General features: G+C 43.5%; 1 protein-coding gene across 1 annotated transcript; it reads right to left on the bottom strand.

Moving 5' to 3' along the window:
• Positions 1 to 2,832: 2,832 nt before the first annotated feature.
• Positions 2,833 to 22,308, bottom strand: LOC120105354 (aspartyl protease family protein At5g10770-like). Its single transcript, XM_039117720.1, has 2 exons — positions 22,072 to 22,308; positions 2,833 to 3,213 (listed from the first exon to the last, which is right to left on the bottom strand). Exons 1-2 carry the CDS (start codon positions 22,220 to 22,222, stop codon positions 2,924 to 2,926), a joined length of 441 nt encoding a protein of 146 aa, XP_038973648.1. The 5' UTR covers positions 22,223 to 22,308; the 3' UTR covers positions 2,833 to 2,923.
• Between the last annotated feature and the right edge of the window lie 4,497 nt (positions 22,309 to 26,805).

The following is a 26,805-nucleotide window of genomic DNA, read 5'->3' on the forward strand; positions in this document are numbered from 1 at the left end:
CTCCTACTAAAGGGGTGATGCGATTTGGAATACGCGGAAAACTTAGTCCACGCTATGTCGGCTCCATTGAGATTCTGGAAAGAGTAGGAGCAGTGGCTTACAAATTGGCACTTCCACCTTCACTGTCTGGAGTTCACAATGTTTTTCATGTTTCCATGCTAAGAAAGTATATTCCAGATATGAGCCATGTGGTAGAAGTGGCTCCCTTGCAGCTTAGAGAAGATTTGACATATCCTGAGCAACCTGTACGTGTGGTTGATAGAAAAGAGCAAGTGTTGAGAAGGCGCACGATTCCTTATGTTAAGATCCAGTGGAGCAATCACTCAGAACGAGAGGCCACGTGGGAGCTGGAGGACGAGATGAAGGAAAAATATCCGGACCTTTTTGCAAGCTAAGGTATGTTAAATTTCGAGGACGAAATTTTTTTTAGGGGGGAAGAATGTGAGACACGGGGCTGAAGTCGGCAGCCCTCGCCGACTTCAGCCCCGATTCATTTGGGAAAGGAGCCGGAACAGAGGATCGCGTGGGCGATCCTCTCCGGCTCCTCCGGAGGGGCAAACAAGGCAAGGGCGCCGCGAGATTCCCGCGGCGCCCCTCCTAGTCCATCCACGGCCGATTCACGGCCGTGAATCGGCCGTGGATCTCGCTTGATCGCCGCAATTTTCGCGGCGGAGAACCGTTACGATGGGGCTATAAAGCCCCATCTACTCCTTCCCCTAGGGCATCCCAAGCTCCTCCTCCTCCTCCTCCTCTTCTTCCTTCCCTCCTCCTCTTCTCCGACCGGTGTACCCTCCCGACCGAGCGCCGCCCGGATCCCCCTCGCGGCCACCCCCTGTTCTGAGACCCATCTCCTTGGGTTCAAGTGTCGCCGCCGCCGCCTGACACCGGACCGAGCCTCCCTCGGCCGAGATCCCTCCGCCGCCTCTGCCACTGCTGGTAAGCCCTCTTCCTCCATCTGTTTTGGCCCCATCAACCGAGAGCATTCTCGGTTGATCTCGACCCCAGCCACCGCAACGGCTGCCGGCCGCCACTGCGACCGGCTGGCCGTCGACTGAGGGGTGGCCTCCGGCCACCCCGCCGCCGCTGCCGCCGCCTCTTCCGCTCTCCCTCTCGGTCTTCCCCTGCCGTAGGGGGGATTGTGGGAGGAAGACGACCCTACGGGCCGAACAGGGCCAAACATGGGCCCTGTTCACAGTGGGCCCGATCTGGGCCCGGTTCACTGTGGGCCCAACATGGGCCCGGTTTAAAAAAAAAAAATCCGAACCCGAAACCCAGATCAAACCCGAGAACCCGAACCCGAACCTGAACTGGAATCCGAATCCGAACCCGAACCTGAACCTGAACCTGAACTGAAATCCGAACCCAAACCCGAAACCCGGGACCCGAAACACAAACCCATTAGACCAGTAAATAGATTATTTGCTGTTAAGCCCTTGGCAGTATGCTATTTCAGAAATAGGATCTCAGTAATTTGTATTTGATCCCTATAGGAAAGACTTATTACATAAAGGTCCCCAACAATAGTTATTTAGTCCTCTCACTCAAGTTTTATTATAGAACATTACCCTGTAATTAAATATTAGTCCCTGCAATAAATTTTATTGCATAAATGGACCAATTAGAAGCCAACCATGGGGGCCCTATTTAGCCGAGTCTATGCGGGCCCATTGGGCCGAGTCCGATATGGGCCTTATCAGGCCATGCCCATTATGGGCCAACTTTGAGCTCTGTTGGACCATGTCCAATAGTATTATTTTTGAATTTTGCTTAGTCTGAAATTAACAAAAAATTAATTAAACTTTAACAGGTGAACCTGATCCGTCTACCTGAAGTAGGAATCAAGCGAGAAGAGGTAAGTAACTTAATGCTTCAAAGTGCATTTCTCCAAATTATTTGGTAAAGTAATTTATTACTGGATTAAATTTTGAAATATGTTTCGTGTTTAGTAAAATGGGTCTGGCATATTAAATTTTATTTGAAAATTATATTATATGCTCTGAATTCCGTGAAACATGCATGTACAGTTTATGAAATCTATTTTTATATTTATGCATTCTCAGCATGGCTATGATCTGTTCTGTTCTGTTCTGGCCCCGCAAATGGGGATTATACGTTGGACCTGTCGACTTATAATCTGTGAGGAACCGGTTTCGACACCGCGCCACCGGTGATTAGAATAGTGGTTTCTGGACACCGTTTCCACTGGTGACTAACAATAGTAGTTTCTGGCACTCTGTGCAACCCATGCCACTGGGTTTCGTGGCCGTAGCCTATTATGTTGAGATTCTGGTATAAGAGTTTTTGGAAAAATGATAATAAGTTTTGAAAACAACAAAACGATGTTATTTATGATTTATTCCAGACATTATCCTGTATTTTGATCTGATATGCTCTGACCCCACTCTGGGGTATTTTGTTGCTTACTGGGCTAGTGTAGCTCATTATTCTGTTTTCTTCATTTTTCAGATCCAGAGGCTTGATCGCACGGGATTGGGGAGTGCGTTAGAGTTTCCGACGATTATTCCTTCAGTTATTAGCATTTTAGATTAGTCTGAACATTTGGATCATGTTGGCATATGCTATTTTGAAATTTTGTAAGACTGCTTTTGAATGATTTTAAGTATTTTGTCAATTTTAAGCATCTGCTATTAATCCTTAAATAAAGTCTTGAACATCTGTATTTGCTTTGATGTAATCCGATGCCTTGCACGCCTGCGCGGCCCGCCGTGCGGGCGAGCGGCGTCTGCCGCGCCTCGGGCTCGGGGCGTGACAGGTAGAGTTAGAGCAAGCATGTTGGAAGGACAGCGAGCACTCGGGAGAGCTGCAGGGGATTGAAGCATAGGAAGAAGATTGAGATGCATTGAAGTAATTTTCTTGTTGTGGGTAGCAGGCCGGGCATGGCTGGCATTGGATCCAGCTGATGTCACTTCCAGTGTCGAAGTCCACATGCAGTCTGGTTTTGCTCGGGTGTGCCGTAGCCGACCGTCACGACGTATTCAGCAGAGCCCAGTGCAAAACCAAGTTTTGCCGGGACGCTTGTCTGGGATTCCTGTACCCGGGTTTCTCTGGAGCCATGTGATGCCACTTGCTGGAGATAATTGACGCGCAGTTGGTCTTGGCGCAGGATTTCACCCAGTGTTGGGCGCGTCTTGCTAGGGATTGGTGAACAGGGACCGTGTCGGTGGGTTACGGCCAGCAAGGTCCGGTTTGACCCTGAAATTAAGAAGTTAAGGAAAAAATAAAGAAAAGGAAATACCAATTAGTGTTAGGTTTGACCGAGGCTTAGTACAAGCTGTGGGAAGTTTTTTTTTTTTTTTTCTGGGTCATGTCATCCAAAATCTTTTCGACGAATAATCGATATAGGATTAATTAAGTACACGTCTTCACGTCTGCATGAATCCTCACATACTCACATTCTTCTTCTGTTTAAGTTCTGACGTTTTCGTCAGATAAAAAATCCTAATCTATTCAAATTTAATCACAAGCACTACGATTGGTTTATAATCAACTTCAATAAGCCTGTGCTACAGTATTTCTTAATCCACATAAACTATGGGCCGGATTCGCTTTGATACTATTTGTAACAACTTAGGACCTATACCAAAAAGACAAATCAAAAAGTATTTTTTGGGATTCCTTAGATCTATCTAAGTACCCAAAATCTTCCCGATGTGGAAATAAACACACGCTCGCATGAGCCCTCGCATACTCACATAAATATCTCATGAGCTCATTGGTGATTAATTGTTTCAATACCGGATGGCTCACCTGAACCCAAAGCATTTTGAATGAATATGGATCAAGATTTTAAGCTTAATAGAACTACGATTTGAAATTTCAGCTTACCCTCCAAATAGGTTAGACTCGTGTTTACATCGACCCTACTTCAAGATTCGCGGCTGTGAAGGCCTTCTTCCGCTAGAGCCGCCGACGTCCGTCTCATCGGTGACAATTCCACTCTCTTCTCCTAGGCCGATGTCGCCAACCACTAGCTCTATAAGCCGTCGGCGTCGTCTATCTAAAGGTGTGTCAATCCCAACCACAAAAAAAAAAAAATCACCAAATTTATAAATGAAAATCGCTTCTTTACTGTTTTCACCAATTTTTATTCAAAGAAAAAAAAAGGATCGGATCCATTTTTGGTGGGCTAAAAATTAATAGGCATGCAGGTCACGTGGTCCAAAAACAATCCTAGGTCCAATCCAAAGGTCAAAGCTTGGATCTCGTTAATTTTGGTCATACTTAGTGCTAAGCTAGGTCCAGCCTGTCTAACGGGCAAGTGTAGTGGTGACCACTGCTAAAGAATCTTCATGAGATATTCCCAAATTTCCTTTGCTTTAGATTTTAATTTGATGATGATTGCCAAAAAATCAAAGGTATCCAGATGATTCTTTCATTCTTCCCGACATATAGTCCATGCATACCCACCAACAAACACTATAATTTAATATTATAATTCATGAATAATATAACTATACATAATATTCGTAATCCGTGAATTATCTTTGCTATCTTCAGACTTGCACTTGGTCCGAGGTGAAACAGCGCGTCAAAAAGTTTACGACAAACTAGCACTTTCAAGGGAGGGCGTAGAGTCCTCGATCGCTGAGTTGCAAAGAAAGGAAGATCTAGGTGGTATGCTCCCAAAGGACGATATGGCTGATCTCCGGGGATTGCTCGCGACTCACCACTCGCTGTTACGTCAACATGAGACTTTCTGGCAATAGAAATCTCGGGTGCAGTGGGTAAGCGAGGGGGATCGTAATACTAGGTTCTTCCATCGGACTACGGTTATACGGAGACGGAGGAGCATGATTCACTCTCTGCGAGATGGGTCTGGACATCGAGTGGAGGGCGAGCCTGCCATCCGTCAGGTCTTACTCGACTTTTTCCGTACTAGATGGACGGAGGATGAGGAGGCCAGTGATGGGGACCGCTCTCTGAGGGTGAATGTGGGTATTCGTTACGCTGAGAGTGTATCCTTGATCTGGCCGGTGTCGGCGCTGGAGGTACAGGAGGCAGTCTGGGCCTTGACTCCGGACAAGGCCCCTGGACCTGATGGCTTTCCCCCTTTCTTCTTTCGGCAGTACTGGAGTATCATCCGACCAGCGGTGGTGGAGGCTATTCAGTGCTTCTTTACCCAGGCAGCTATGCCTGTGGGTTGGAAGGCTACCTTCATCACGCTCATACCTAAGCGTCAGAATGCGACCGCGCCCTATCACTCTCGTCCTATCAGCTTGTGCACAACCTTATACAAGGTTGTGGCAAGAATTATGGTGGGCAGGATGAAGCCCCTCTTACCTGACATCATTAGCCAGGAGCAGGGGGCTTTTGTGGCTGGCAGAAATATTTCTCACAATGTTATGTTGGCCTAGGAAATGATATGGGATCTTCGGCGAGCTTCGAAGTGGAACAGCCTAATGGCAGTCAAGCTGGATATGGAGCGGGCTTATGATAGGATCAGGTGGAGTTTTCTTCAGCGGGCGTTGGAGGCTTACGATTTCCCCAGGCAGTGGATTGATTGGGTGATGGGGTGTGTCCGTGGGCCAAAATTTTCTATCTTGGTCAACGGCACACCGTCATCCTTCTTTGAGTCCACCTTAGGATTACGACAGGGATGCCCCTTATCCCCTTACTTGTTTATTATCTGTGCTGATATCTTGTCACGGGGGCTCGCCCTATCTCCCATTTACTCTTTGCTGATGATTGTCTTCTTTTGACCAGGGCACGGATTTCAGACGCTCAGGTTCTCCGCAAGGTGGTGGCTGGCTACTGCGCGGCATCCGGTCAGAGAGTGAATTTGCTTAAGTCTACCATTTCTTTCAGCCCCAGTACGGAGAGCAGAGTCAGACAGGAGATCAGAGGGATACCGCAGATACCAGAGCAGGAGGGGGCGCTCACCTACCTAGGCGTTCCTATTACTGGCCGGAGGCTACGGGTGGCAGAGTGCTCGGGTTTGGTGCAGCGAGTCCAGAGCAGGTTGGAGGGATGGAGGGCATCCTCCCTATCCATGATGGGGAGAGTGACACTGGTTAGAGCGGTGCTGGGATCCATACCGGTGTATCTTATGGCCAACCCAGTGGTTCCGAAGACGATTCTGTTGAGGATCGAGCGCCTTCTTCGGAGCTTCTTGTGGGGGTCATACGGTGGAGGTCACGGAGTGCACCTGGTGGCATGGGAGCATGTTTGCCTTCCTACTGGCGAGGGTGGCTTGGGGGTGCAGTTCCTCATAGTGAGGCGCGAGGCGCTCCTTGCTCGGCACGCGGCTCGGTTCCTGTTAGAGCCACATGGCCTCTGGAGTCAGGTGATGGCAGCTAGATATGGTCGGGGGGTTTCAGTGGCGGGGGGGGGGGGGGTCGTCGAGTCTCCTTCATGTGGCGCGAGATCAGGAGGTATATGCCATCTGTATTGGCACATACTAGGTGTTTGATTGGTGACGGCCGGAGTATTGATGTGACCGGCGATTCATGGGTGGACTCCCTTCTCCTGAGTTGCTGGCCGACTATGGTTGATACCGAGGCAGTGGAGGGACTACGGGTGTGTGACCTCCTAGTCTCAGGAGGGGCAGAGTGGGATGAGGCCAGACTCAGGTTGTTGTTCGGGGCACACCTAGCTGCAAGGATTCGGTCCCTTCCGTTACCTGAATGTGGGGGGCCGGACGTCAGGGTGTGGGGTACCTCGAGCCGAGCCAGTGTCAGACTGGGAGATCTTTCCCGCATTATTCAGGCGGAGCATGAGTCGGGGCCGGACTGCACCTGGACCTGGAGGTCGGGACTTCACCCGAGGGTAGCTCTCTCCCTATGGAAGATATGCTGGGACCGTTTTCCGACGAGAGCAGAGCTGAGCAGGCGAGGCGGGGGGGTCCCGGTAGAGTGTGAGACGTGTGGAGCTGAGGAGTCAGTGGACCATATGCTCTTCCAGTGTACATGGGCGAGGGCGACATGGCAGTGGACTGGGATCCCGCAGGGAGCGCGGAGTGCGCGACTACAGTTTCTCAGGGTGATACGACAGTGGTTAGCCAGTTCACAGACTCGCGAGGAGGGTATCAGAGCGACTTGCACAGCATATCAGATTTGGTTGGCTAGGAACGCTCGTACTCTTGGCGAGCGTAGGATGTCACCGAGGTTTGTGGCAGAGCTTGCTCGGGCACAGGCCACAGAGATCAGGCCCACCCTATCTACAGACAGACCTTTGACAGCTTGGGACACCTGGGGCTCCCCTCTTGCTTCGGCAGCTCCTCGGATGGTGTTTTTCACCTGGAAGCCCCACCCCCGAGCTTCCTCAAGGTCAACTTCGATGGGTCGGTTTTGGATGGCGGCATGCGTGGCAGTGTAGGTTTTGTCATACGGGACTCGCACGCTAGGGCGGTAGCCGTAGGTGGCTGCCAGTTGTTTGATACATCGATCCCCGGAGCAGAGCTGCGGGCAGCCTGGGCAGGCCTTCGTCATGCACGGATTGTGTTGCGGGCCAGCTCGATTACGTTGGAAGGCGACTCGGCCACTGTCATCGGGTGGATTCAGAGGGGGTTGAGGGGTGAGGGCACAGACCACCCCTTGATCCGCGATATTGTGGTGATGATGAGAGATGGGATGGCCATCCAGGTCAAGCATGTATTCAGGGAGGCCAACGGGGCAGCCGATTGGGTAGCTGCCTATGTGGCCCACCATTCGGGGTATGCCCTTTGGTCGGGGGAGGGGGAGTTGCCATTGGCACTCCGTGAGTTACTGTATTTTGATCTTATTGGGTGTATTCACACACGTACTGTATGAAGCACCTGGTTTAGGCAAAAAAAAAAAAAACTAGCACTTTCAACAATCAAGTGGAATACATAAGAATTTTTAATCCTAAAATAATATAAAAATTCTAAATCTTGCCATAATCACTTGCAGTGTCAAAAATATCATTTTAACCTATGATGGAGATTTGTATTTAAATATTATTTCAATCCACCCAACAACAGAAATATAGATAAAGACCATATATAGTTCCTGACATAGAATGCTCACAATAAAACATAATAAATAAATAAATAAAAGTTATCGTACAAACCCTTGCTGTTTACACAAAAAATACCGAAAGAGAGGTTAAACATTATTCTACTCATTAGCTTAGACCTTGATATATCAGCATTAACTATGATTGAATATCATAAAGAGCGCCATAGTAACTCCCAAAATATATACAACCTTATCCCCGCCCTCAATTATAATTTATTATGCTCACCAAATACAAATGACTACCTAATATTAAGGTTATTTCATGCACTCGTTCGACTTTAGCTTGCTTTTCCAAAGCAAGAGGAGGCTAGCCCGGATTGTTATAAAATAGAGTACTAGTACTGAAGGGTGAGGAGTCGAAAGCCAAAACCAATCAATTAACTGCTAGCGTTAAGAGAGTGTTAACCTTTGCTTGGAGCACGCAGTTGCCGGCTTCAAAGAGTCGGATCCAAGGACATGATTGCTGTTTGCTCCTCCGTGGACGGCATACGGATTGCAATACAGAAGCAAGGAAAAGAGCAGGGAGCGGACGAAGGGGAGGAGAGCCGAAGCCATGGGTTCGTTGGCTAGGGATTGGTGTTAACCACTCTTTGGGAAGCTGCCAATCTATAGAATTTCTAAGATCCCTCCTGCTTGGGAAATGCTCAGCTCTACATGGTACGTGAAGACTTTGACGTGTGAAAAGTGCCTTGCATCGACTGCAGGGAACTTATTTCCATAGTTTGTTTGACTACACATATCTGGCCAAAAAATGTAATCGGTGTCATTGATTGCAGGAATTATAATAATTGTCGTATGCAATAATGGACAAATTCAGCCAATAATTGTGAAGGAGGAATTCCTCTATTTCCACAAAGAATGGTTGCTGTTCCCGGCCTGCTTCCGGCACCGCCGGCCTTACAGGAGGAGAAGAAAGAAGAATGAAGAAAGAATGAGAAGGGAAGAAGAGAAGAAAAAAAGGAAAGAAAAAGAAAAAAAAGAAGAAAAGAAAAGAAGAATAAATAAATTAATAAATAAATGCATAAATAAATGCGCGCGCGCGCACACACATATATATATATATATATCAATGAACAAACAAATAAATAAATAATATATTGTAATGAAATAAAATAATAAATAAATAAATAAATCCGCCACGGCTGCTGCCGGCTGCGGCCGCCACGGCCCGGCTCCCTTCTGGCGCCGCCGGCCTCACGAGAGGAGAAAATAGAAGAACAAAAAAAAAAGAAGAAAAGAAAAGAAAATAAAAAATAAAAGAGAAAATTAAATAAATAAGTACATACATATATATGAATGAACGAATAAATAAATAAATAAGATAATAAATAAAGATATTATAATGAAAAAAATAAATAAATAAATAAAGCCACTGCGGCCATTGCCGCCACGGCTCGGCCCCCTTCTGGCATCGCCGGCCTCACGGGAGGAGAAAATAGAAGAAAAAAAAAGAAGAAGAAAAGAAAAAGAAAAAAAATATTGAGTGAGTGGCCAATAATCTGATCTTTATGACATTGATAGGTATAGTGGATTTAACTGTGTGTCGAGAAAATTTAACTGTGTGCCAGGCTAGATTAAGTGTTCAAACATTGATTATCTGCTTGCCAAGCTTACTTAAATGTGTGCCATGCTATATTACCTGTATACCAAGCTTACTAACCTAATTACAGAGAAGACTTAACTACGTGCAGGAAAGATTTAAGTATGTTTCGGGCTAAATTAAGTGTGTTCCAAGATTTTGTGCCATGCTAGATTAAGTATGTTCCAAGTTTACTTACTGTGTGTCAAGATGACTTAACTATGTGAGCCAGGCTAGATTAAGTGTTTAACATTGATTAACTACGTGCCAAGCTTACTTAAATATATGACATGCTAAATTACCTATGTACCAAGCTTACTAACCTAATTGCAGAGAAGATTTAGGAAAGATTTAAGTGTGTTTCGGGCTAAATTAAGTGTGTTCCAAGATTTTATGCCATGCTAGATTAAGTGTGTTCTAAGTTTACTTATGTGTGTTCGAGAAACTTAATTGTGTGTGCCAGGCTAGATTAAGTATTCACTTAACATTGATTAACTGTGTGCTAAGGTTACTTTAATGTGTGTCATGCTATATTACCTATGTACCAAGCTTACTAGCTAATTGCAATGGTGAGTTAACACTACAAGAAAAATAGTTTTTCACGGCATTTTTTATAACCATTCCCGACGCTATTTAGCGTCGGCAAAAACCCCACCGACGCAATGGAAAGCGTCGCAAAAGCGTTGCCGATACTTGAGTAGGAAAAGTTTTTAACGATGCTTTAGGAAAGCGTCGGCAAAACCTGTGCTTTACCGGCGCTTCCTAAAGCGTCGGCGTACTTTGTTTTGCCGACGCAATAAAGCATCGGCGTAAACTGCTAACTCGGCGTCCAGGTTGGTTTTTACCGATGCTTATATAGCGTCGTCTAAATCCTGTTTTTTACCGATGCTTTGAAAGCGTCGGCGATAGCGTTCCAAAGCGGGTTTTTAACGACGCTTTAAAGCGTCGGGAGTGGATTTTTTTTAAAAAAAAAGAAAAACAAAAGCATATTAAGAAATATAATATAGTAATATGAACCTGCATTACATTTACATCAAGACAAACATATAGATCATTCAAAACATTCATATTGTCATATAAGATTAAATTTACATAAGTTTAGAATTACAATGTATTTTGAAAAATATAAGAAAGATATATATAAAACTCTTTAGATAACAGTCTAAAAAATATCAGGGACCGGATTCAGCCCCATCATCATCTCTGCGAGCTGTTGAAGTATCAGAAATCTACAAAAAAAAAAGAAACTTTAGAAGTTAGGAATATGAAAATCATTAATTCATGCAAAATAATAATTATGTAGTCATCAAATACATATAGTTATTTACCTGAGGAGGGAGAAATCGCTGTAACATAGATGAAATATGCTCAAGCTGAGACTGCAAAGTTTGTTGGTTCTGCTTCAGCTCCGCCAACTCTGCCTGATGGCGATCCTTCATATCTTCAATTGTTGCCCGAAGTCTTCTAACTTCTGCATTGTTACTGCCTTCTCCAGCATTTCTTATATACATGCCCACTGCAGATAACTGAGTGGGGGTAACTTCAACACCATAACCCCTCACTTGACCATAACGCTCTGGGCCCAATAATTCAGCAAGCACCTGAGCTTCAATATGACTGGTCGCGTCGGATGATGATGACTCTCCGACGCGCTCTGAAATAAGAGTTGTTGCCCTATCCTATATCTCTCAAAAAAAAGTCAAATTAATGTATGCCAATAATAGAACTAATAATAATATCGTTGAAAGATTCAAAGATGAATACATACAACTATATCTCTTGACTCCTTCCGAACAAAACTGCCATCTCAGTGGGTGTGAGTCATCTTATAAAACTCCACCTTACCAGGCTCCCTCCCATTATCATCCATCTACAACAAAAAGTATATTGGCAAGCTAGTTATCTTGATACATGTTATATGATAGAATAGTTATAAATAGTTTCAAAGAGTTTCAAAAAAAACTTACGAATTCAGCTCTACGCCTAGCATAACTCATCGAGCCTGAAGTATGAGGAACAGTCTGAGAGGCTCGTGCAGCTCTACCAATATTGGAATATGTCTTCCCAAAAAAAGAATAAACAATATAATATATTTAATGTATAAATTTGTAATCTATATTATTAGTAAATACAATCTAAAGTATTGAAAAAATATACACAACCTGAGTTTTCTCGAAAAATCAGTAGTGAACAAGCTCCCTCCACTGATGAGGGATTACATCAGGAGGACAAACATGGGCAACCTCCTCTTCTGTCATACCATCATGCTTCCAGTCCGCCTTTAACTTGGCCCTATATTCTTTTCACTTGCAGTTGACGGACTTCAGCACCCAATCATGGCTCTCTTTAGGAAGGACAAACTTTTTCTACACCAAAGTCAAGAATGTTATAACAATGATAAATCAAAAAATAAAATTATGATAGTAAGCAAATTCAATTCTTTATCTCAATAACTTTAAGAAGCTCAACCTCATATGAAGGAAGCATTTCATTCCATTTCATATAGTTGAGCGGACACAATTGACCCTTCCGCGCAACTGATCCTAGAAAAGTCGATAAAATGCTTGCAGCCCTCTTGATAGGCTGCCCCAGTTCATTGCATTGGACGACGATCTTCTCATCCTCACGTAGGCTCCACACGTCCTGTGCTCGAGTGGGTCCTCGTGTCCTCACTCTCCCCAGTCCATCTATAAAAATAAGATAAAATATCCATGGATTGTAAGAAAAATTAATATTAAAAATGTAAATCAAATTACCTTGGATGTGCACGTCATCCATGTCTGGACAATCAACAGTGGCACGTGCGCAGACTGAGACTCGTGTTGCTGGGGCTCGTCGGGCTATTGGGACCGTAGGGACTGATCGGAAGAAGATCCCATGGATGTGTGCTGAAACTCAACATCTCTGAATCGTTTTCCTCGCGGCATGTTGTTACCTAGTATGCACAAAAGAAAGCAATATTAGTTAAATAATAAATAAAATCTAAATGAATTGCAATAGAATATGTCTATTTCACTCATCTCTGAAAACTTTTATTAACTTCCCCTCTCACTGAACTTTCTCAAGTAAATGCCAGTAATCTTGTTTTGAAAGTTATGCATATAAATGGCAGCATAGATCATTTTTGTCACTAAAATGCTTGTAAATCACAATTTCAGATGTTTTCTGTGGCATCCCCCCTAAAATATGCATTTAGATAATATGGCTTTCCCTCTGAACCGCTAACTGAGGACTCCATAAAAATTAGCAACATCTGCTATTTCAAGAGATAAGTGTTGATCAGTTGGTCACAGTTCAATTTTATCAAGCCTGGCTGGCCTTTTGGTGAGATACCTCATAGGCCATATACAAGATTTAAAGAGTATATCATTAGATATACTAGTGATGCTAGTTTTGGAAAAATTCATGAGTATGCTGCATAATTTCAATACACGATGTTTCGTGTGTATCAAGATCTTCAGAGAGATCTTTTTCAACCTCTGCTAGTTTTGAAAACTTTGTTAACAATCTAATGCTCTTGCAACAAAATTTAGTCCATTCTTTTGGCAAGCATCTTCAGCAAGAGGAGTTGAGAGGACCATGACAACAGGAGTTAGCTCTTCCAGAAGCAATCTTCCCAAAAATGAATTTACTGGATCCATCTTAATTTCTAAAGGCAGTGACATCAGGCTTTCTCTCAGAACAGATGCCTCTGCTATCTACTGTCTAAGCAGGTAACGGTAATAACCAACTCTTTTCAATGGTGTATCATCATAGTATTAACAGGTATTCAGCAAATAAACTCTCAATCTATACCTGTGATTAATGCAAACTATAAGCAGATGATATGCATAGTATTCAATAATGTGCAGGTGTGCATAATGCACATGGAGAGAGTGATTGCCCAAGGACAAAATACAGAATAAGCAAATAGTCCTAAGTAGAAAGCACATATTAATGCAATAATTCTATGTGCATAACTGATACTTGTAAGCCCTACAATTCGAGCTACATCAGACAATAAATTCCAAATTAAAATAGGAAAATTTTCACTTCTATGTCATTCCTTGAAACTGGGAAGGTCATTTGATGCTTGAATACCAATATATAGTGGGAAGGATGTAACAACTTCAGACTACAGGAACTACACTATATCTCCTAGAAATTACTAAACCATATAATCTTTTTCAGAGTGGCGGGTTCCCCGGCAGAACGATGAGGGCTTTGCTTGCCTTTCTTTTCTAGGATGAGTGGTTATATGTCATGTTGATGCGAAAACTTTACAAGATGCAACAGTGCATGGTTTGTTAGCTTGCTACGAGTTCTGGAAGTTGTGCTGACATTTAGTCCTTGTATTTAAAGTTCTCAATGTAAATCACCATCATCATTGAATTTTTCTGGCTCTGAATCATGGAGGATGTTCGATCTAGAATCCTTGTATATGCCCATTGTGTCTTGCACTAACAATTGTGCAGGGCTGTATGGTTTGCCTTTTGTCGCCCTATCTAAATTACAGAATTCGGAATTTCTTAAATCTCTCAATTCAAGACACCTGCTGATTTTTGTTTACGTGGTGCAGGGGACTGGTGGTTCTTTTGCATGGCTTGAATGAGCACAGGTGTGTTAACATCTCATTCCACTGAAATTTATTAAGGCAACTACAGGAGCTTATGCATAAATTTTGAAATGCTGCTGAAGGAAAATGTTTTGTGGTCTGCAGTAGAAGATATAATTATTTTGCGAAGCAACTGAATGATAATGGATTTAAAGTGTATGCAATGGATTGGATTGGTAAGTTATCAACTCTGAATGATAATGGATTTAAAGTGTATGCAATGGATTGGATTGGTAAGTTATCAACTTAGCATCATCTTCAGAAAGATCATTTGCTTTCTGTTTGACAAAAGCAAGTGGAAGGCATAAATGTTTGCATGCTGGCTTTACTGCTAGCCAAGAAAAAATAAATCTATTAGTTAAAAGTTGAATATAAATTTGCATTGTTGCTTCTTCATCATGAAAAGAAATCTCATGTTTTCATCCCCTTCAGCAAACTTTTCCTTTTAATAAGCAAAATAGCACTACATTGCAATTTCATAAAGATCGCAGAATTTACCATCTAAACAACAAGAAAAATATTTAGAGATTATAACGCTATCACGAGATCAAAACTGCGAAATTAGAACGGAACAAGAAAAATATCTTCCATACCTTCGGCGGGAGATTCGTTGGGAGAAGCGGTTGGAGGAGAGGGTGCGGAGGACGCCGAATGCTGGACCGCCGCCACCGAAGAGGAGGGAGGAGGAGGGGACAAGGGTCGGCGCTCAGGAAACCCTAGAAACCCTAGGTTTTGGAGAGCGTGGAGGCGGAGGAGGGAGGAGCTAGGATCGGCTAGGGCTTGATATCGATCGAGGATGGAGGAGAAGGGGGGCGGCCGCTGGGTTTTGTTTAGAATTAGGTTTTCGACGATGCGAATACGCGTCGTCTTAGGTTCTATGATACAATGATGCAAATTAGCGTCGTATATTGCCGACGCTTTTTAAAAGCGTCGGGCGTTTTAGGCGCTACAAAGGAAATCGCCGACGCTTGTATAAAACGTCGGCAAAAAAGTGTCGGAAAAAACCAATTTTGCTGTAGTGTAACTATGTTCGAGGTTATATGAATGGAGTTCCAAGCTTAATTAATTAAAATGGTGACAAATCTACTGTACCTATCAATATCATAACGATCAGATTATTTTCCACTCACTCATTATTTTCCTTTTTATTTATTTATTTAATTTATTATTTTATTTCATTGAAATATATTTATTTATTTATTTGTTCATTCATATATATATATATATATTTATGCATTTATTTTTTTATTTATTTTTTTTTCTTTTCTTTTCTTTTCTTTTTTTTCTTTTTTCTTCCCTTCTTCCCTTCTTCTTTCTCCTTTCTTTTCCTTTCTTCTCCTCCCGCGAGGCCGGCAGCATCAAAAGGGGGCAGAGTTGTGGCGGCCACGGGAGATGGCCTGGCCGTGGTCGGCGGCACCTACGACAGTCGCGGCCCGGCCTCCTTTCTTCATTTATTTATTATTTTATTTTATTAAAATATATTTATTTATTATCTTATTTATTTATTTATTTGTTCATATATATATTTATTTATTGTTTCTTTTCTTTTTTTCTTTTTTTCTTCCTTTTCTTTTTTTTCTTCTTTTTTTTTTTCTTTTTTTTTCTTTTTTCTTCTCTTTCTCCCTTCTTCTTCTTTCTTCTCCTTTCTTCTCCTCCTATGAGGCCGGCCCGGAAGGGCTGGGCCATGACGGCTGTGGGAGGATGCCAGGCCGCAGTCGGCAGCGGCTGGCTAGCAGAGAAGTCTTCTCCTTCCGTGAGGCCGGCGGCACCGGAAAGGGGCTGGGCCGCGGCGAACACGGGAGGGGAACGAGCCGTGGCTGCCGCCAGCCACGACGGACACAGGAGGGGGCCAGGCTATGGCAGGCGCCGGCCGCAAGATGCGGGAGGCTGTCGGAAATGCCCCCGCCCCATGGTGGGGAGGTGCCAAGGCGGCCGTGGGAGGGGGTTCTGGAGGGTGCCGGGCCGTGGCCGACGGCGGCCGCGGTTGGCTGTTGCGACCCCCTTTTTCTTCTTCTTCTTCGGTGGAAATAGGAGATCAAGAGGGGCAGGGGCATTTTTGGTATTTTATTAAAAAATAAAAGGCTCTCAAGGATTGAAAATTAGTGAAGTCATTGGACTAAAGATTTTAGAACCGGTCAACGGAAACTTTTTGTTATACCAGGTTCGTTCTTTTGGAGAGTTAGGAATTAATTTCGCCCCATACATTTAACATTACCGGAGTGACAGTTCAAAAAATGAGTATTGCTACGTGAAACAAGTTACAACAATGACAGCGTTGTACATCAAAGTTGGGGAAAATTCAGCTTTAAGCCTGAGATGATGCGGCTGTGTTGCAGTTTTCTCTTTCCACCGTAACATATCTAGTTTGTATGTTGGAGTTTTCAGATCCTGTGTTTCTGGCTCTTAGAAATTAGAATTGCATCCAGTCTCTAATTTCAGGTTAAAGCCCATGCTTGTACCCAAAAAGAAAAGGAGGGGAACATGGCTGATTGGTTAATCTCTTTACATCTACTCTTCTTTATTTCTTTATTCACCATTACATAGAGTTATTATATCTTATGGCTTCTATTAACTGATTGTGGTATCAGCATAATGTCTTCTAAAATCTCATTGTACTATGAGAAGCTCAGCTGGCAAATCAGTATGATGATCTAATCTTCTTTTCTTTTCTTTTTTTTCTTTTGTTTTTTTTGGTACATCGGCGACTCACATACACCATGTGTGAGTATAGTCCATAAAGTCAAAATGCAAGAAAGATTGTACAGGGTCATGTCCCTCCCAGATGACATCACCGAAGTGGTGGACCGCATAAAAAGCTACCCAATCCGTAGCACTGTTGGCCTCCCTATACATAGTAGAGGCTCGGAAGAAAATACATTCACCTAAAAGACAGCGAATGTCATGGAGCAGCCGCATCCTCCCAGCAGACTGCTTGGGATTTTGAATCCCCTCAATCACCGTGGCGGCATCCCTCTCAAGAATAATGCAGCCCGCACTAGCACTTGTTTTGCATTCAAAACACCCTCCCAAGCAGCTCTAACCTCGGCCCCAGCAACAGTTTGATCAAAGATGCGTCGGCCCCCGCCCGCCACTAATCTGGTCTGCTGATCTCTGATGACAAACCCGGCATCGCAGCATCAACCTGCTATGACATTATCGTCAAAGTTTACCTTGAAAAAACCAAGGGGTGGGAGCTCTCAGGAGATGAGAATAATCCTGAATGCTACATGAGCGGAGTGAGAGCCCCAGATTTTCCTAACCAACCCAAGAGACGCCGACACAGTGATGTCGAGGACCTCCGCTGCATGAAGTAAGGCCCTATCCACCCCCACTCTTGGATGTGTATCTCTATCCTCGAAGAGATTCTATCTAGACAGTAGTGTTAAGCTAGATAAGCTGCCGTAATCCCCTGCTCTTGCTGGTCGGGCCTCCGAGAGGACTCTGCCAAGAAGATTAGAAAATCCTCAATCGATGCTCATCCCCGACACAAATCAAAAGAGACCGAAGCACACTCCCAAATCTGAGCAGCACGCTGGCAACCGAACAAGACGTGGAGTATAGACTCCTTTGCCGCCTAGCAAACCCCACAATCTGGAGTGATGCTCACCCCCTCCGAGCCAACACTCTCCTGGTGAACAGACAATCGACTTTCTAAACAAACAATGCCACCGAGGGTGAATACGCAGCCGTCAGATCTAACCTTTTTTAAAAAATCAATATATTAATTGTTGCTAGGAGCGAGACATGTCATACATCGAAAGCACTATTGTTCTAGATACCTTCAGTGCAGAAGAATTTAGTAGCATTACTCCTAACGTAGATGCTGTTGACATTGAAATTGGTAGAATTATTACAATCTCTTCTTTCTTGTTGATGTTGAGAAACTCTTTGTGAACTAAGAAAAATCAGTTTCTCTATTTTCTAATTTTGTTGGCCGCATTCACACCCGTAGTGTGTGAGCCGCTATTGCGCCGAAAAAAAAAAGAAACCAGTTTTGGAACTGGATTTTTAACATAAAGATATTTAATTTTTAATAGCAATAACATACGAGACACTCTTAATACACTAATATTTCAAGATTTTTTCCCCCACAAATCTTTTCGTGGATGCGTGGTTGCGTTTAGATTACAATTTTAAAATTTTCATCATCTGAAAAGGGTTTAAACAGAATCTAGGTCTTTTAATTTTCACGAGCCGACTCTTACAGAGGAAACAAAGAACGAATTTTCAAGCTACAGTGCACGAGTCGACTCCGAGAAGTTTCGAGCCGTCTCCCGCAAATTCAAGCCGCAAAGTAATTTCTTCGGCACAGTGGCCCAGTCGAGTCGAACTGTTTACGAGCCGACTCCTACAGAAAAAGGCCGAGAGCAATTTTGCACAGACCAGAACGCAAGCCGACTCCGGAATTGCTCGAACCATCTCCTGAAAAATAGCTGGTAGTTCACATTTGAAAACGCCGTGGGCGAGGCGATTCCCGATTTCTTCGAGCCGACTGTTACATGATTGACAGAGGGCTTATTTATAAGAGCCCGAATTCGAGTCGACTCCAGATTTTCATGAGACGTCTCCTATTTCAGCCGAGCCGACTCCAAGACGGGAGGTCGACTCCAATCTCAATGGATACTTTGCTAGGACGTGCAGTTTTGTCAGAACGACTCTTTTCTCCTCTCTAATGGCTAGTTTTCAAGGAGATAAGTTATAAAAGGTGGTTCTAAGCATTAACAATAAAAAGAGAGAAAATCCATTGAGAGCATTCAAGTCTATCAACCACCGAAGGAGAGTTAGAGCTATTCAAAGCAAAAAGAGGAGTTATTGCATCCCATGCGATTTCAGAGCACTCCTCACATTAAAAGCTTATTGAAGTGATTCTCAACTATCAGCGCATTCAAGAGAGGATCCAGCAAAAGAGAGGCAAAGTCTTCTGAAAAATAATTCCTTAGTTGGCCCTGGGTCTCATCGAATCCTTATGTCGAAGCTGGATCTGACCCAAAAATCATGCAGAAAGTCATTAAAACTCAAAGCACCAGCAGCGAAACGGATTAGTACTTTAAAGGGAGAGAGAAAGAGAGAGAGGAGAACTCAATGGATTCCCGAGTCTCCTCGTTCAAAACTCCTAAACCTACAAGAGAGCCACTGGGAATCAACCATAGGCACGGTAGCTGAAAGGTCTATTACTGACTGGCATAAAGATAACAGTTTCCGTAAAACAACAGCAACAACAAAGATATATAGCAGTAGTAAGTTTGTCCACGTTATTCTATTACATCTGCGCATCACTCCTGCGCTTCATTATTCTTGTTTTTTGATTACCAGATTGGCTCATCAATCAGAAGTCATAACTACCATATCCATCCGTCAGCTGCAGCCTCCGGCTCCGAACCCAATCATTCCCCTGGCAACATCATAAACAATGTCGTACGTCCGCTGCACCGTGTTGCCAATGATGGAGATCGAGCTCGGATCGCTGTTTCCAGAAAACGCTAGACATGCTTGCGAGATGCTCGCAGGATAAAGTATGCCCGAAGGATCGACATCGAGCGTCACTCCGCCGCTAAATCTTAGACCAACCGAAGGCAATGATATCGAACCAACCCCAGTAAAATTATAGCAAGTATCCAACATTGGCAGTGGAGGCGCCATGGAATAGTTTGCCATCTGCCGCCTGAATTCATCACGAAGTGCAGAGTAGCCCGACGATGGAAGGTAGGTGATCACCGTGCCGGAGTCGATGATAGTTCCGGTATCTGTGAAGGTGCTCGGCGGTATCGGTACATTCTTTCCTCCAACACTTAGTCCTATTAGCTCAACATAGTAGAAGGAGGGTTTCGCCGGATTGGCGAGCATCGGCGTAAATCTGACGTTGGGGGCCGGCCCGCTGGCTCCCAGTGTCAGATACCCGGTCGAGCTGACCCTCGGCGGGAGGCAGTAGGAGAAGACTCCGCCATATTCCTGTGCTGCTTGCGATGCCAATGACACCTCGCCACGGCCGAGGCCTACCAGCCCGGCGACGCTACCGAAGAGGCCTTTGTTCTTCTCCCCGCACCCGAATTCGAAGTTTGTCAGCACGTTAGAGGGCGTCAAGGTGAGGGTCTCCTGCGCAAGGAAGCCAACAGTGGAGGAATTGTCACCGTATCGGACAGCGTAGATGCAAGTCGATGATGCATCGCAAGCTGAGCCGAATGAGAGGCAGACAGCTGAGCTGCATGATATATTGGCATAGGTAGACGATTGGGATGGGTCGAAGAGCGTCTCATTCTGGGAGTAGCACCCGCCGGCGCATGGCCTGCATTGGATCAATGAGATGTCGCTGCCGGTGTCGAAGATCACCGAGAAACTCTTTTTGGGAGTGCCGAAGCCCACCGTCACGATGTAGTCTGAGGTGCTGAACGAGATGCCGACATGGTCGGGCACCGTGATGCCGGTCGATTTATCCTTCCTGGAAGCAGCGGATATCCGGTTGTGGAGGGAAATGACCCGGGCTTGGTCACGGTGGAGGATCTGCCTGTGGTTCAGCTTTTGCCTGGTGTTGATGATGGGCGAGCAGGGGCCGTGCCGGTGAACGACCGTCAGCTTATTACCAGAGGATGCTGCAAGAGTTTGTGCAGAAACGCCAGAAGGGTCAATACTAAGCAGGCATCTTATAATTTGAAGTACATGTAACCGATGATTAGCATGCAATAGCTCATCTACAAATGTTTCACATATTTAACTAGGAACGAGTTAACGGATGATTAGCATGCAACAGCTCAAATATATATTTGACATAATTTAGCTATTCAGGAATTACTATGGTTCCGACTTCTTTTAGTCTCATTGCATATTCCTCCAATTTCAGTCAAACTCTAGCTAGGTTCGGATAAATGAGCATGCTTGTGGACTTAGAAATCCAGGTACATAGAATCAGTAATTTTAGTCATACTTAGTGCTAAGCCCGGTCCGGCCTGTCCCACGAGCAGGTCTAGCGGTGACCATTGCCAAAGTGTCTTCATGAGATATTCCCAAATTTCCTTTGCTTTAGATTTTAATTTGATGATGATTCCCAAAAAAAACAAAGGTATCCAAATGATTCTTTCATTCTTCCCGACATATAGTCCATGCATACCCACCAACATACACTATAAATTGGAGAAAACTGTCTGTATATTCATAGAGACACAGTCTGTTGTTATTAATATTAGAATTCATGAATAATATAACTATCCATAATATTCGTAATTCGTGCATTATCTTTGCTTTTAGGAAACGCTTGCTATCTTTAGACTTGCACTTGGTCCGCGGGTAAAACAGCGCGTCAGAAAGTTTACGACAAACTAGCACTTTCAACAGTCAAGTGGAATAAATATGAATTTTTAATCCTAAAATAATATAAAAATTCTAAATCTTGCCATAATCACTTGCAGTGTCAAACATATCATTTTAACCTACGATGGAGATTTGTATTTAAATATTATTTCAATCCACCCAACGACAGAAATATAGATCGAGACCGTATATAGTTCCTGTCATAGAATGCTGACCATAAAACATAATAAATAAATAAATAAAAGTTATCGTACAAACCCGTGCTGTTTACACAAAACATACTGAAAGAGAGGTTAAACATTATTCTACTCATTATCTTAGACCTTGATATATCAGCATGAACTATGATTGAATATCATAAAGAGCGTCTAAGTAACTCCCATATATACAACCTTATCCCAGCCCTCAATTATAATTTATTATGCTCACCAACACAAATGACCTAATATTAAGGTTATTTCATGCACTCGTTCGACTTTAGTTTGCTTTTCCAAAGCAAGAGGAGGCTAGCTCGGATTGTTATAAAATAGAGTACTGAAGGGTGACGAGTCAAAAGCCAAAACCAATCAATTAACTGCTAGCGTGAAGAGAGTGTTAACCTTTGGGTTTGGAGCAGGCAGTTGCCGGCTTCAAAGAGTCGGATCCAAGGACATGATGGCTGTTTGCTACTCCGTGGACGGCATACGGATTGCAATACAGAAGCAAGGAAAGGAGCAGGGAGCGGATTAAGGGGAGGAGAGCCGAAGCCATGGGTTCGTTGGCTAGGGATTGGTGTTAACCACTCTTTGGGAAGCTGCCAATCTATAGAATTTCTAAGATCCCTCCTGCTTGGGAAATGCTCAGCTCTACATGGTACGTGAAGACTTTGACGTGTGAAAAGTGCCTTGCATCGACTGCAGGGAACTTATTTCCATAGTTTGTTTGACTACACATATCTGGCCTAAAAATGTAATCGGTGTCATTGATTGCAGGAATTATAATAATTGTCGTATGCAATAATGGACAAATTCAGCCAATAATTGTGAAGGAGGAATTCCTCTATTTCCACAAAGAATGGTTGCTGTTCCCGTTTATGAATTAACATGACATAAGAGTATACTTTTCAAAGGTCACAGACAATCCATCGTTTCAACTGGGCCTTAAAAAAAGAATCCTTGTTATCCAATAACGAAATCATTGAGCATAAATATTGCTTTGAAGGAAACATATGAGATAGAGATTTCGGCTAACGTTTGACTCTTTGGGAAGCCCCCTCATATTTCATTGATAAATGAAACGAGAAAAGGCAAAAAGCAGAAAGACAAGTAGAGGTGTGCAAAAGAACTGATCAAACTGTAAAACCGAGCCAACCCGTTATTTCTATTCGGTTTGGATCAGTCAGTTTGGTTTTGGTTTGCAAATTTTTAAATTAAAAAAATCAGTTCGATATTAGTCTAAATTTTAAAAATCGTATATACATATATACATACATATAAGTTTATCTTTTCCTGCATTCTTCTTTCGTTATTTTTTCGAGAGGAATTCTACTTTCAATTTCACATCCATATTTTTGCTCAAAAAAATTCAGGTGCATATTGGATGTTTATACTTCCCTACTTTCTTTGGTCACAGCTAGTTTCCTAAGAATGATTAGGTTGACACCTAATACTAAGATGTTCTGAAGTTTCCGATCTTGTGACAGATAATTCCGGATTATTCTTGGTTTTGTTTTACAGTGTGAATCAAATGGTGAATCTGCCTGCCTCCTCTTACTTTTTCTAAAAAAGAAATAAAAAACTACCATGACACGCTGTTAGATCCATCACCAGAGACGCACTTGGTCTTCTTTACTAAGGTCTCCTTGGACAGACCAACCACCATCCTTCTGGTTTTATGCCATGGAAAAGTTTTAGGCTGTAAGAAGAATACCCTTCGATTACCAGTCCCCTTGGCTGCGTACGACCGTAAAGAGATGAACATGACCTCCATCCATTTCATTTCAATAAGATGGCAGAAACTGGCTACGTGTCTGAGAATTTCAATGGATATAGAAGTGAGACTAATATTCAGCTAACATTACTAAAGACTCCTCAAAAAAGTTACTACAGACTCAGAAAGGAGCAATATTACATGTGGAGCAGGCCATGACAATGAGTGATGTACACCAGAAGATGACTGGCGGAGCTCCGTCCAATTTATGCCTATGTGATAATGAAATTAGGTAATTCCTTCTAATTCGCAGTTGCGAGCTATATTGCTTTTGAACCAAGGCTATTCAAATAATATAGGGGAAACTAATGACCGGTCTATTTTTTTGGCCGGTTTCTAACGTTTAATTCTTGTTTAACAACTGGTCCAGCTATATTTCAACATTCCAACATGAGACGAAAATGCCCCCGCCCCTACTGATCTCCCATTCCCACCGAAAAAGGGGAAGAAAAATGCCGCCGCCAGCCGTGGCCACGGCCCGCCACCTCCCAAGCCCCTTCCAACAGCCACCACTGGCCACGGCCCGCCCCCTCTCGAGCCCCCTCCCGTGGCCGCCACGGCCCCGCCCCCTTCCCCGCCGCCGAGAATACCCCTGCTCCCACGGTAGGGAGGTGCTGAAGAAGATAAAGAAGAAGGGGGTGCCCTCCCGCATTCCGCGGTCGTCGCCGGCTACGGCCCACCCTCCTCCTACGTCCCCCGCCGCCGGCCTCGCGGGAGGAGAAGAGTTCTCTGCTAGCCAGCTGTAGCCGCCGTGGCTGCCACAGGCGCTGCCGGCCGCGGCTGCCGCTGGCTGCGGCTCGGCCCCCTCTTGCGGTCACCACGGCCCGGCCTGCTTCCGGCACCGCCGGCCTTACAGTGAGGAGAAGAAAGAAGAAAGAAGAAAGAATGAGAAGGGAAGAAGAGAAGAAAAAAGGAAAGAAAAAGAAAAAAAAGAAGAAAAGAAAAGAAGAATAAATAAATAAATAAATAAATGCATAAATAAATACACACACACATATATATATATATATATCAATGAACAAACAAATAAATAAATAATATATTGTAATGAAATAAAATAATAAATAAATAAATAAATCCGCCACGGCTGCTGCCGGCTGCGGCCGCCACGGCCCGGCTCCCTTCTGGCGCCGCCAGCCTCACGAGAGGAGAAAATAGAAGAACAAAAAAAAGAAGAAAAGAAAAGAAAATAAAAAATAAAAGAGAAAATTAAATAAATAAGTACATACATATATATGAATGAACGAATAAATAAGTAAATAAGATAATAAATAAAGATATTGTAATGAAATAAAATAAATAAATAAAGCCACTACGGCTACTGCCGCCACGGCTCGGCCCCCTTCTGGCATCGCCGGCCTCACGGGAGGAGAAAATAAAAGAAAAAAAAAAGAAGAAGAAAAGAAAAAGAAAAAAAAATATTGAGTGAGTGGCCAATAATCTGATCTTTATGATATTGATAGGTATCGTGGATTTAATTGTGTGTCGAAAAGATTTAACTGTGTGCCAGGTTAGATTAAGTGTTCAAACATTGATTATCTGCTTGCCAAGCTTACTTAAATGTGTGCCATGCTATATTACCTGTATACCAAGCTTACTAACCTAATTACAGAGAAGACTTAACTATGAGCAGGAAGATTTAAGTATGTTTCGGGCTAAATTAAGTGTGTTCCAAGATTTTGTGCCATGCTAGATTAAGTATGTTCCAAGCTTACTTACTGTGTGTCGAGATAACTTAACTATGTGAGCCAGGCTAGATTAAGTGTTTAACATTGATTAACTACGTGCCAAGCTTACTTAAATATGTGACATGCTATATTACCTATGCACCAAGCTTACTAACCTAATTGCAGAAAAGATTTAACTATGTGTAGGGAAGATTTAGTGTGTTTCGGGCTAAATTAAGTGTGTTCCAAGATTTTATGCCATGCTAGATTAAGTGTGTTCTAAGTTTACTTATGTGTGTTCGACAAACTTAATTGTGTGCGCCAGGCTAGATTAAGTATTCACTTAACATTGATTAACTGTGTGCTAAGGTTACTTTAATGTGTGTCATGCTATATTACCTATGTACCAAGCTTACTAGCCTAATTGCAATGGTGAGTTAACTATGTTCGAGGTTATATAAACGGAGTTTCAAGCTTAATCAATTAAAATGGTGACAAATTTACTGTACCTATCAATATCATAAAGATCAGATTATTTTCCACTCACTCATTATTTTCCTTTTTATTTATTTATTTAATTTATTATTTTATTTCATTGAAATATATTTATTTATTTATTTGTTCATTCATATATATATATATACACACACACATATATATATATATATATTTATGCATTTATTTTTTTATTTATTCTTTTTTCTTTTCTTTCCTTTTCTTTTTTTTCTTTTTTCTTCTCTTCTTCCCTACTTCTTTCTCCTTTCTTTTCCTTTCTTCTCCTCCCACGAGGCCGGCAGCATCAAAAGGGGGCAGAGCTGTGGCGGCCACAGGAGATGGCCTGGCCGTGGTCGGCGGCACCTACGACAGTCGCGGCCCGGCCTCCTTTCTTCATTTATTTATTATTTTATTTTATTAAAATATATTTATTTATTATCTTATTTATTTATTTATTTGTTCATATATATATATATATATATTTATTGTTTCTTTTCTTTTTTTCTTTTTTTTTCCTTTTCTTTTTTTTCTTCTTTTTTCTTTTTTTTTTCTTTTTTCTTCTCTTCCTCCCTTCTTCTTCTTTCTTCTCCTTTCTTCTCCTCCTGCGAGGCCGGCCCGAAAGGGGGCTGGGCCATGGCGGCTGTGGGAGGATGCCGGGCCGCAGCCAGCAGCGGCTGGCTAGCAGAGAAGTCTTCTCCTTCCGTGAGGCCGGCGGCATCGGAAAGGGGCTGGGCCGCGGCGAACGCGGGAGGGGAACGAGCCGTGGCTGCCGCCAGCCACGACGGACGCAGGAGGGGGCCAGGCTGTGGCAGGCGCCGGCCGCAAGACGCGGGAGGCTGTCGGGAATGCCCCCGCCCCATGGTGGGGAGGTGCCGAGGTGGCCGCGGGAGGGGGTTCCGGAGGGTGCCGGGCCGTGGCCGACGGCGGCCGCGGTTGGCCGTTGCGACCCCCTTTTTCTTCTTCTTCTTCGGTGGAAATAGGAGATCAAGAGGGGCAGGGGCATTTTCGGTATTTTATTAAAAAATAAAAGGCTCTCAAGGATCAAAAATTAGTGAAATCATTAGACTAAAGATTTTAGAACCGGTCAACGGAAACTTTTTGTTATACCAGGTTCTTTCGGAGAGTGGGGAATTAATTTTGCCCCATACATTTAACATTACCGGAGTGACAGTTCAAAAAATGAGTATTGCTACGTGAAACAAG

This window comes from Phoenix dactylifera, unplaced genomic scaffold (genome assembly GCF_009389715.1).
Source record: "Phoenix dactylifera cultivar Barhee BC4 unplaced genomic scaffold, palm_55x_up_171113_PBpolish2nd_filt_p 000265F, whole genome shotgun sequence".
Taxonomy (NCBI): domain Eukaryota; kingdom Viridiplantae; phylum Streptophyta; class Magnoliopsida; order Arecales; family Arecaceae; genus Phoenix; species Phoenix dactylifera.

Coding starts and splice junctions, on each gene's coding strand:
- LOC120105354 (XM_039117720.1), bottom strand. CDS start 22,222: ATGGCTTCGGCTCTCCTCCCCTTAATCCGCTCCCTGCTCCTTTCCTTG. Junction 3,214..22,071: donor TGCCTGCTCCAAACCCAAAG/GTTAACACTCTC, acceptor TCTTAATTTCAG/GGTCAAACCGGACCTTGCTG.